The sequence below is a fragment of the Athene cunicularia genome (assembly GCF_003259725.1).
Source record: "Athene cunicularia isolate RWA chromosome 21 unlocalized genomic scaffold, athCun1 chr21_part1, whole genome shotgun sequence".
Taxonomy (NCBI): domain Eukaryota; kingdom Metazoa; phylum Chordata; class Aves; order Strigiformes; family Strigidae; genus Athene; species Athene cunicularia.
The window spans coordinates 6332186-6343976 of record NW_020799127.1 but is presented as its reverse complement, the minus strand read 5'-3'; the positions used below and the strand labels follow the sequence as shown (position 1 = coordinate 6343976).

Here is an 11791-nt window from a genome sequence, read left to right as displayed (position 1 = left end):
CGGGGGGCTGGCGGCGGCGGGGGGGACGGAGAAGGCACTTCTGGAAGCGCAGAAGAGATCGAGCATCTCCGCCACCACGCGCGGGTGTCCCGGCAGCGAGCGCCCGGGGCGGGAGGGGAGCTGGGCGCTGAGCGCCCGCCCGGCGTCCGTGCCCGGATCGGGGGTAGAGCCGGTGCCGGGAAGGTCTCCGAGGCTGGAGGTGGGACGAGCACGGGCTGTCGCTATTCGGCGGCTTCTGTGCCCTCCCGAGAGGCGAGCAGGGAGCTGCAGCCACGGCTCGGGCTGGGCGGGTCGGCGGCGGCAGCATCTCAGCCGGCTCCGCGAGTCCCGGAGCTGCGGGCTGGATTTGCAGCTGGAGCTGGGTCTGTCCTGGCCGCCCCCCGTTTTGCACGGACCTGGAGCCCTGCAGGGCTACTTCCACCCCGCAGAAGCCAGTGAAACCCGTTGTAGCTTTTCTTGTCTCTTCTACGTGGTGTGTCTGTGTCCCTAGAAGGAGCTGAGCTCCGTCTGACTCTTCCCTTTCTCTGCTGGACTTGCAACAAGTGAGAAAGCCCAAAATGAATGATGAATTAACCACCGTCTTAGTGCTCTCCTTGGCTGGGTAGGGACCTTCTGCTGAAAAACATGGTAGCTTTTGTTACATGTTGTTGGTGTATTTGCTTGTGGCCCTTTCTCCCTTCAGCCATCATTCCTGCTGCTCCAGCCCAGCAGTAATGTGTTTGGGCTTATTCCCTATTCCCAGACTGTCAGACAAATTAAATGCACTCCCCAAACCTTTGGGAGGCAAATCGATAATGAAGGTTGTCATTCTGCTCGCTTAGTGACCACTAGTGTCCTCTGTTGCATCTCCAGTCTGATCCTGACTCGCTCAGTAAGGCAGATGCTGGGGCAGCACCACGATACACGCAGGTATCACCCTCTTCCTTCCCTAGGAAAGCTCCGGAGCTGCAAGAATCAGAGCTCTCAGTTCTGTGACTGTCTCAAACCCCTGTGTATTGGCACAGACATTCGGTCAGAGAATTGATACCAAAAGCCCTACTTGTGCATCTCCCCTCTTGCAGGCTGCCTTAGCAGAAGACAAATTCCCTGGCATGTGCAGAGGTAAACAGAGTTTCTGATTCTGTTCCCTTATGGTGGATTTTATTCTTTTCGGTGCAAACTGTGATCGCACCATGCTAGCAATAAACAAAACGTAGCAACTTAGTTTACTGCTTAGCTACACAAAAACTTCAAGAGCTGGTGCTGAGGCTCTTCATTCAAGGATGGTAGTACAGGGCTGGGCAGAGAACGGCTCTGCAGGTACTTATAGAACTGAGGGAAAAGGTCTTAATTGTGTTTCTTGTCAAAAAAAACCCAAACCCCTACCTTTCCAGCACAAAGGCACATTTAGGATTATTTCTGAATCGAATTGCTGAGAAAAAGTCCAGCAAGACTGAAATCTGGTGCACAGACTGCCTTTCAGAGCCACCGGTTCCTGCAGCTCCCCCCCCTCAGCCCCCCTTCTGCACTACAGGAGCTCCTGAGCAGGTATTCACTGCCATTCTCTTCGCTTTTAACTCCTGTTACAAGATCTGGCATTCGTCCCAGATGTATTTCCTATTAGTGATTGCACAACAGCATGGTGTAGTAGTGGTACAGGAAACCAGCAGAGACATATGACCTGTTGTTAGATAGAAATCTCCCCGCTTAGTTGTTTGTTCTAAAGCTGCTTTAGCCGGTGCTGAGGGAGGTTCTTTTTCACTAATTGGCCCTGTGTTCAGCAGCGACTTCTCATTATAATGCTCTTGGATCAATTACATGGAGAAGTGAAATGGTTCCTTCAATAGGAAGAGCTTCCTAGGAAACATTACACGGACGTTATCTTAACAAACTCGTGAGGTTTTTCGTGTCCCCGATACTTAAAAATCTGGAGCAAAAAGGCTGGTAAAACCTGCACCAGAAGATGAAATAGCCTTCAAAGAGTGCAGTGTGCCTGGGGAGAGTCTGGGTCACTCCTCCTTTGCAGCAGTAGAAACCTGGAAAGACTGCTGGTACTCGCGTCTCATGTAGGCAGGAAGCTGGCCAGGAGCCACATTCCAGTAACCCCGAGTGGTGATCCTGCAGGCCACATGGGATGCATTCTAAGCTTTTTTTTTTTTTTTTTTTTTTTTGGTGAGGGGGGGGGCAAGGTTTGTCCTTGGTGGATCAGGGTGGGTTTTTGTTCTTTGTAAGGACCTCTAGGCCATGTGCTGCGCTTTGGCAGTACATCAATAAAAACCTCTGCAGGCAGCTGAAAGCATATTTCTAACAGATGGGTCTGGAAACGCCACAAGGAAGGAAAATCTTTACTAAAGGTATTGTAGTAGTCTCACTAGCGCTATCTGTCCCACCTGCAATGCGGAAGTTGGCACAAACCTTTGACCTTCTGAGGTGTGTTTCCACCATGTGGCTGGTCCTTCCAGCTGGCAGAGGGCAAGCACGGACGTGCCTGAGCCTCTGGCAATGGGGCTCAGCACCGTATCCAACTGTCTCAAACCTTGGATCCCATCTGGCATCGTTGCTTCAGTGTGGTATGGTAAGGAAAGGCAAAGGTTCGGAGTGATTTTTTTTTTTTTCTCTTTTTTAAAATTTTTCTTTCCCAGAGAGAAAACTTTGCCTTCACTAACTTTCCAGTCAAATCTTAAAAACCCAGAGTTGGGGTTCTTGCACTCCAGAGGTTGGTTTAGTGCACGTGGAATGGGGCTCTGCCCATCTAAGACCAGTTGGTTGACCGTGCAGACTGGGCTGTAAAGTTGAGTGACTCGTTCTTTCTCTGCACACCTGAGCTGTCAGTGCTTGTTTTTTTTTTCTCTTGACGGTGATTCAAGCGGTCTAATTTTGTTTCCTCCCACTTTGCTTTGTGGTAAGTGACTGTATGAAATATCCTGCTTAATGTGAGTGCTCTGCTCCCCGACTTCCTCCTCTGGATTAGAGGATGAATTTGGAGAACAGCAACTTTGGACAGTTCTATTAAATTTTGCTTTCATCTGGCTTGGTAGATGAAGCGTTTTTCTGTTGCAGAATGCAGGGAGAGGGGAAAAGGATGCGAAGAGCTTAAGTGAAAAGCCTTTTAAACATCACCTTCCAGTTTTTAGAGGAAAAGCAATTAAATATGCTTAGCTACTGGCAAATCCTGTGCCCATCTTGGGGACAACAGTCAGCAGCAATTCCCCGGTAGCTGAGAGTTATCCAGAGAATCTCGCAGAGTGTGGCTGTCACAGAGATGACTGCATACCTCGGAATTCTCCAAACAATGGGCAGACAAGAGCCCCTCAGGACCTGACTTTAGAAAGGGATGCTGGCGAAGAGTCTGACTTTGCTTTCCTCTGCTTACTACGGAAAGCTGCACGTCTCCCGTAACTTGCTAACCCTGGATAATGCTCAACAGCTGCAAGCTTTTGCATGTGAGTCTGTGCTGGCAGAAGTTGTAATAACTTGAGTTCTTGTGCTGAATAGCTCCTAGGTGGCCTCCACAGAACATTTGCCTAACAAATGGGCTTTAGATCACATGATAACATGCAGCAGGCCTGCAGGCGCATCTAGATAACCGCTGCCCCTCCTTGAAAAGCACCATACTAGACTCCTTCAGCCACACTTAGATTCTGATCTGCCTTTACTTGGGCTGCTCCAGCACTGAGAGTGGAAGCAGCTACAAATCTCTTGCAAAACAATCCTGACGTCCTGTCTTTGCACTCCAGATGGACAAAACCACAGTACGGTTATTATCAGGCAGCCTGGATGGGCTCATGGACCCATCTGTAATTCTCCACACACCCCCTCACACCCCCCTCTTGCTTTTCTTTCTTTCTCTTTCTTCCCCATAAAAGGGGAAGAACTCTGACCCAAAGCTCAAGGCTACACCTACTGATGGTGTAGCCTCTGCAGTCCCCTCTCTAACTTGCTGGGGTAATGGAAGAAGCGATGGCTTTCTGGGCCAGCGAGGTAGCTGAAGGGGATCCAAACGGCCCTGGTGCTGATGTGTTCACAGTGCTTCCAGAACTCAGCCTGGCTCTCCTGGGCTGTGCTGAGAGCTGAATGTGGGGCCTCAGGACAGGAGCATCCCTTGTTCCTCCTGCTCTCCCCGCAAGCCCAAGTTTGTTCCCAGGTGAACAAGAAAGCGTTCAGTTCCTCGCTGCTCAAGAGTCCTCTACTGGGCTCTGGAAAGCTTCCAGGGCTTAATGTGCTGTTTCCCTTCCTCTGAAGTAGGAGATAGTGTTACTAACAGTGCTGTGTCTGTTCCCTTGTCAGACACAGAGCTCCCACTGAAGTGCTTCTGCACACTGTCTCTGTCAGGTTTTGTTTTTGTTTTTTTCTCTGCTACATGCCATGTGGTCTGCTATTGGGAAGAGCAGCTGAGCAATCTCTGGAGCAGTGCTCTAGCAAGATAGATGTGTTGTATCGGGCAAAGGGGGGCATTCCCGAAGACTTTCTAATTTTGGGTTATTGCAGTGTTAGGTCCTACAGCATTAAGGCCTGACTCTTCTCGAATCGGAGAGGGCTGTGGATTTGGGGCTGTCTGCAGCAGCTTGGTGTAAGCTATTACACAATCAAACAGTAAGTTGGCTGTACACTGTGATACTGTCTCAGAGAAACACGGGCAAATATGTTACATCTTTGACTTTGTCCTGAGTGCAAGCAGGATGATGTGAAAGGATACCCAAGTAGCCTTTGCCTGACAAAGCTGTCTACAGGCTTTGTTAGTTTGGCTTGATTGCTTCCAACTGGGCCAGTAAATCTTGCTGACTGACGAAGTCAACATAACTTTCCTGGTTGAAATCTAGCAATAAATATCCTGTGTACTGATGAATCTGTATCTGGAGCCTTGAGTGCCAGAGGATCTTGTTTAAATTGGAGTAGGCTGACTCTTTGTTAATCGTAATTAAAATCAGCAAGCAGGAAACAACAGATGCTAATCAGAGTTTAAATTTTTCTTGGAATTCCTAAGAGTTGATTCTCAGGGGTAACTATTCAGGTGTGGAGCACTTCTAGAGCTACTAGACTAAACAGAGTATTAGGGGCTTGTGCGGTGGTTTTTTTGTTGGTTTTGTTTGTCTTGTTTGTTTTTAAATTGGCTGTCACAGCACACTATCTAATGATGACTTAGCCTGGGATATGTTGGCTGTACCTACTGTCTTTAAATGAAACTGAGTAAACTGACATTCAAATACAAGCTGTGCTTCAAACAGCAGCCCCAGTGAGCTCACTTGTTCGTATGGATGCATTGCTATTATGGGCTGTACTGGCTCTGGGAGACTGCTCTGAGATTTTTTGGTCTTCCCAGGGGGGTTTAACCCATTTCTCCTGGGTACAGTGCCTCTTTTGCACTAGCAGGTCGGCATAAAAAAAAAGTGAGCACAAGTCTGCTGCAGAAAAACCCCATGCAGACAACTTTGGTGGTGTAGGTTTGGGTTTTGTTGTTTTGTTTTGGGTGGGGTTTGTTTTTTTTTTGGTCTTGTTTTGATGTGGGTTTTTTTGTTTTATTTTGTTTTGGTTTTTTGTTTTTAATGGAGGGGAGAACAAGACATTTGACAGATGACCACAGTGAGTTTCAGGAAAGCTTATCCCGTCAGTGGGGAGTCAATAACTAGTATCCGCATCCTGCAGTACTATTTCAGAGCTCTCTGGACACAGGAGGTTTTTGATCTCTTTGATCAAAACAACTTGGGGTGGGGGGGAAGAGGAGAAGCACCACACATGGCTGGTGACTTGAAACGCCTGTATCAGATTGCAGTGCCACCAGCTTGTCTCGGTCCTCCTCTCTGCATGTTCCTTCTAGTCACAAGATCAAAAAGAACAGACTTTTCTGCAATTTTTAGCTTTCCTAAGTGGATTTTGTAGCTTCTCTTTGTATCAGGTGAAGTAACATTCTTGAAGACCAAAGGTGTCAGCTTTATGCCTGGAAGCTGCCTCTGAGAAACTTAAACCGCTGAAGTGGGAGTCACTTGTTAACTAAGTAATTAACTAAATGGAAAACCCATTGAATTTTAAACCTGATTTGCATGCAGCAATTGTAATTTCATGCTGTTTACATCCCGGAGAATGCTTAATGCTACAGTGTTTGGAGTTTTTAATTGAACATCTTGCTTACTCACTTCAGAAGCCTCTCAGTTGTTGTCGCTACATGAAACAACTCTGGCCATTTAGTAAAAGTTAGTATCTTGTTTCTGTCAGAGAGTAAAGCAATCTGACTATAAATAAATGAGCAAACCTTGAGAAGCCAGAGAACTTCTGGAGTTTATTATCAAGTAAATGATACTGTCAAGCTAAAGTCCAGTGGACGGTCCAAAGCCACATAATTATTGCAGGCCTTGACATGGCAGAACTATTTCTGACTATCAATAAATGAGATCATGTGTTCTGAGCCTTTAATCTGTTGAAAACTGTCCCATTAAGCCCTATCCAAGGGAAGGAATGTCATCTGATTTTGTGCTTCTGACTTGTTCCTCTTCCTTCCCCTCCCCTTAATAGCCTTAACTGCAGTTGTAGATTGTCCTCAGTGGGAGAACAAATTTTCTAAACAAGCCTGGAGAGAATCCTGCAGACTATGAACTGAGATAAAAGATGTAATGCGTTATAGCTTGACAGAGGACATGAAGTCCCTAAGCATCTCCAAGTGGCAAAAAAATACTCTTTCAAAATCAGCCCTCCTGACCCCTATTCCCAAAGGGCTCCTAAAGAAATGGATTTGCTTGAGCTGGAACATTTGGCCACGGTTGCTCAGTCCCCTAAACATGGCTGGGAATATGTAATCCATCTGTTACATCTGGCCACGCTTCCCACTTGGCTACATGGCACAGGAACCTAAGTATTTCAGCTGGGCCTATAAATCTAATTTGGACACACTTTGTCCAGCAGCAGCACCAGTATAGTGCTAATTTTCTCCCAGAACTCTAGTCATTCCTCTACTGAGGAGTTGCAGACAGGTGACTGAATTATAGCTATCTAGCAGAGAGAGAACTGTCCTTGTGGACAGTTGCTGGGTATGTAATGATTTCACATGTGCTTTACCTTCAGTTACAAGAACTGAAGGTAATGAGAGTACAGAGAAACAGAATTTCCATGGGAAAATTGCTAGGAAATCTTTTCCTGCAAACAATAATTCCAAATGGCTTTTCTTAAACATGCCTGTTGCCCTGAACTGATGTCTAGCACTAGGTGAGCTTCAGGAGAATTTTGCTTTTCTTACAGAAGTGGGGAATGACTGGCTTGGGATGCAGTCTGAGCCCCGGGTCTGCTGTGGAACTGGCAGTGGTGGCTGCTGGAGGGAAGACCTTTGGTTACACTGCAAACTACAGAGAACTAACTCTGTAATCTGGCGTGCTGGTATCTTAACTAAGCAGGTGAAGAGTCCAGTTTCATGGAGCAGTTGATCTTGCTCTCAGAAAAGCTGCTCAGTGGGTTGGAAAATAAAGTGGTATCACTGCCTTCAGCCCAGTTATGAAAAGAAATGGCAGTTACAATCCTGGAGGAGCAGATCTCAAACTGTTTTATGTAATAGCCATGGATATAGCCATATATACATATAGATATATATATATATAAGATAACCCAAAGAATTTCTTCTTCCTAGGAACTCCAGCAGCTTAGCAAGCAATACAGCAATATCAAGCTTCTCCAGCTGGGTGAGTAAAGGGCTTATACAGATGTTCAACTAAAGTCAGCTGAGTGCATCTTAAGAAACTGGTCTCCTTGGTGATCAGTAGCTGTACATGACCTCCAGCAGCTGAAAACAATCAGCCTCACCTTAAGATAACACTGGGGAAACATAATCTATGTAAAGCCATCTCTGAGTGCTGCCTAAATGTCCCCACTGAGTCTAATGCCTTACCTTTGGTTTAGCACGTGTTGCATAGTGACAGCCGGCATTAGAACCGCACAGTTCACTGTTCACTGTGGCTGTTCTTGGCTCCTCTGTGCAGATGTGGTTTGTGAAAACAGCATCAAGAAAGTAGTCAAGGAAGTGGAAGAAATTGTGGGAGACAAAGGTCTGAACTGCCTCATCAACAACGCTGGCATCAATGTGGTCGCTTCCTTGGAAGAAGTCACAGCAGAGACAATGCTCACCATTTATGAAACTAATACAGTTGCCCAGCTGATGGTCACCAAGGTAAGAACTGGGAGGAATACACTTTATCTAGGGTACTATAAGTACTATAATATAGTACTATATTTTGTATATATATATATATATATATATATTTTCCACTAGTGAACTGGACCGAAGCATTTGTCACCTTGGAGCTGCACAGACACAGGTCTGATATCAAACCACATGCCTAGAGAGCGGCGAGATCCTTTTATCAAGGATCTTCCTCTTTATTTAAATCCATCTGGTATGAGGTCACTTCAGTGGACAGGCTGGGCTAGGAGGTGGGCAGAAGAGGCTGAATGTCCTTGTTACTTACAGCTGGCTGTTACAGAAAGGTTTCCTCTGGCCAGCTTGTCTGGGGAACCCTCACCATTCTGTGCTGGTGGCAGAGAGTTGTACCGCAAGTCTTCATAGAGCGGAACCTGAGAGTCTGGTTTGCCTTGAACAGGCCAAGAGCAAGCTGACCAAATTAAAACCAACTCTTGTTTTCACAGGCGTTTCTACCCCTTCTGAGGAAGGCAGCCCAGCTGAGCACAGGAATGGGCTGCCACAGAGCTGCTATTATCAATATGTCCTCTCTTGCTGCCTCCATGCAACTCGTCCAGGCAAATGAGATGTTCCTCAAGGTCTACCCTTACAGGATAGCAAAGGTTTGTGGGCTTCCCTGGGCTCACCGGTGAGGGCAGGCTGTGTGTCAAGGACCACTCTGAGCTTAAGATGACGATGTGAGGTGTGCAGCATCTCCTTGGAGAGGCTGCCACAGGAACTGTTCATGTTCTTCATGTGGGTGGAAATGGGATCTGTGAAAACCGTACATCTGGAGCAAGCATGCCAACTTTTTAAGAACAGGCTCGCAAATGCTCCATCGCTACGCTGATGTAGATCCATTCCAGAGGGACTTGGCATTCAGGGAAGAACTGATGCCATCAAGCATGTGTCCTATCAGCTGTGTTCCTCTCCGGTCGAAGCAAGATAGCAGGCATGAAACTCAACAAAAGGTGTGCTGACCTGTACGTGGTGATGCTAATCAGCGAGAGGTGGAGTTCTAAGTTTTGTTACATCCAGAGACTGAGTTTGTACGAATAGTCAAGATTAGACAGTTTCTCCTACACCACCTACTCATAAGCTGTTAATATGCTTGTTTTCCCTGTTCGGAAGTGAAAAACTGAATGTTTGTGTAGTGATTATTGCAGAAAAACAGAGTCCTTATGTCAATATTATTTTCCCCACAGTTCCTTCGGAGTTTCAAATGCTACTTTATCTTCCATCATAGTTTAGTTTCATCTTTGGGCAGTAAGCTTATGGCAATAGAGCTTTCACAGTGCTTCTTTAACAGGTATCTCTGAGAATGAGGCCCCCCCCTAAGTCTGGATGAGATAACTGCTACTGCTCTTTCATTTATCAAGAGACAGCATGGTGGAAGGGAGGTGCCAGTCAGCTCGGCTTAAGGTCTTGCTCAACGTGTGTAAAACTAGCACACTAATAGATGGTTTCCACTCTTGTAGACTGCACTGAACATGATCACCAGGTGTCTTGCTGCAGACTTGAAATCGGATGGAATTCTCTGTATTTCTTTGCATCCAGGCTGGCTTCAGACAGACATGGGCGGAAACATGGTAAGAGGCATCTCTCTGAAAATGTCAAAGCATGACTCCCTTGTTGTCCCAACCCTTGAGCAAGAACCCTCTGTACAGCATACACTTCCATGTGTTGCAGAGGCACACTATGAAACATGAAAACACATCCCACTTGATTCTAGTAACTCCTGAAATGCATGTGATTCTCTTCTGTAGGATATTCCCAGTAATAATCTCCTCTTGATTTGCTCTAGGCTCCCATGCAGGTGCAAGAGGCTATCCCAGGTATTCTCTCCGTTATGGACCGTCTTGGTGAAAAAGAAAATGGTTCCTTCCTGGACTGGCAGGGGGAAACTCTACCGTGGTAGAAGCACGCAGTACACTACAGAAACAGCATGTCAGTCACTATTGAACTTGTGCCACTAATGTCTTTGTCTCTAGGGTTTTCTTATAAGCTAGTTGAAATAGCCAGTCCGATATCCAGCCTCTCTCTAGGTGTATTTGGAAAGTGAGGTGGCTGACTCTTCTACTTGGTATTGCTACTGCTCTGTTCTAATGCTTCCTGCAAATACTACTGTTCTCTTAGTGATGGGTATCTCCTGGAACCATCTAAAGCAGATTAAAAATTGCAAGTTAAATCCAGGGGCTGGTTCCTCTTCACTTCCAAAACCAAAGCGGGCCTCTCGCTCTCTGCAGAAGTAAATGACCTGACCTCAGAGTAAGGCCAGTGCAGGCCGTCAGATTCCAGTATGTTCAGTCTGCTGGAGACACGTGTCTGGAAAAGATCCTTTGGTTTCTTTCAGTCCTAACTGAGCCAAGGCTGAAATTGCCCAGCTCTAAACTACATGAATTTGGCACTTCTGTAAATTCCTCAGCAACCTCTGAGTGTGTCCCCAGACACTTGCTTTGTTCCCAGTGGGTGACTAGCAGCCTGATACGAGGGTGGGAATGTTGTTTTGTACATAAACTTCTGAAGTGTCTTCAATAAAGTCTTGTTTAAACAAATAGTCTGTTTACTGAACTACTTCAGTTAATTTCTCTATATGTAGGATTCTCCTCTCTGACCAGAGAACTGTATTTCTACCTTGCAGGAAGAAACTCTAAGCATTGCTGTTTCCTTGAGGCTAGATGGGTTTAACGTGGTGGGGTGTACCTGAAACTGAGGCAGACCCTTGTTCTGGTCTGAAATACTAAAAGCAGCTGGTGAAAAGATCTCTGTGTTCTGGCTGAGGTAGGGATAAAAGCAAAAAGTTCTTTGAAGTCTGGGATCGGCTTCAACATTGCTCCCTCATGCCAGCTGATTCAGCGCTTTCATGCTGTGCCAAGACGGTGGGTTCCTGTACCAAGGAAGAAAAGACACCCAACAGCCCGGTAAGCGGGAGAGGCTGGTGTGGCTGTTCCTGGACAGCAGCCACTGCGAGACCTGCCCTCGGCTGCAGCTGAGGGTGTGTGAGGGAGAGGTGTCTCGCTGCCTTCCGTGATCCCCGCACAGACGGGGGTGTGAAGGCTCTAGCAACTGCTTCTTACACCCCGCTCCTGCGCTCAGACCTGCTTTTAGTGACGAGCGGCTGTGACAGAGCAGGTGACCAACACGCAGCGCTTTACCACGAGCAGAAAGCCATTGACATTTCATCTCAGGCTGTGACTGTAGTATCGGCACAAAGCTGATAGGAAAGGGGCAAGCTCGTGAGCTGGAACTATTGAGTTTCACTTGACTGTCAGATGCTGGGTGGGGAAAAGCTGATGTCCTGTCGGCGGTGAGGAGTGGGCAGTCAGTTGTGCTGCTGACGGAAACTGTCCCTGCTCCACGAGTCAGATGAGGGGGAGCAGGAGAGATGAAACGGCTGTGGAAAAAGGACAGAGCTTGTCTGAAAAAGCCTTGCAAGCGCTTCCTCCCCTGGACGCTCCAACACAACTCGAGGTCACAGCCCTGGTGTGAGGGCGCTGCTGCTCACCCCGCCAAACGCCCGCCGAGGGAAACCCTCCGCACGCCCTGCCGGGCCCAGCACCCTCTCCCTGACCTCGCCCCAAGACGGGGGAAACCGCGACCCTGGGCCCGGCCGCGGGGAGGGAAAAGCCGCCGGGGCGGGGAGGGCGGGCGGCGGCC

General features: G+C 47.4%; 1 protein-coding gene across 1 annotated transcript; it reads left to right on the top strand.

Moving 5' to 3' along the window:
• The first annotated feature begins 5773 nt into the window (after positions 1-5773).
• On the top strand, positions 5774-10689 carry LOC113487760 (C-factor-like). The gene is made up of 5 exons (XM_026862531.1): positions 5774-7640; positions 7938-8125; positions 8602-8757; positions 9613-9723; positions 9939-10689. The coding sequence occupies exons 2-5, from the start codon at positions 8075-8077 to the stop codon at positions 10050-10052; spliced, it is 432 nt and encodes a 143-aa protein (XP_026718332.1). The 5' UTR covers positions 5774-7640; positions 7938-8074; the 3' UTR covers positions 10053-10689.
• The last annotated feature ends 1102 nt before the right edge of the window (positions 10690-11791 follow it).

Excerpts from the sequence above, each read along its gene's own strand:
- LOC113487760 (XM_026862531.1), top strand. The coding sequence starts at position 8,075 with ATGCTCACCATTTATGAAACTAATACAGTTGCCCAGCTGATGGTCACC. Across the intron at positions 8,758-9,612 it reads ACCCTTACAGGATAGCAAAG|ACTGCACTGAACATGATCAC; the intron begins GTTTGTGGGCTT and ends CCACTCTTGTAG. Across the intron at positions 9,724-9,938 it reads CAGACATGGGCGGAAACATG|GCTCCCATGCAGGTGCAAGA; the intron begins GTAAGAGGCATC and ends GATTTGCTCTAG.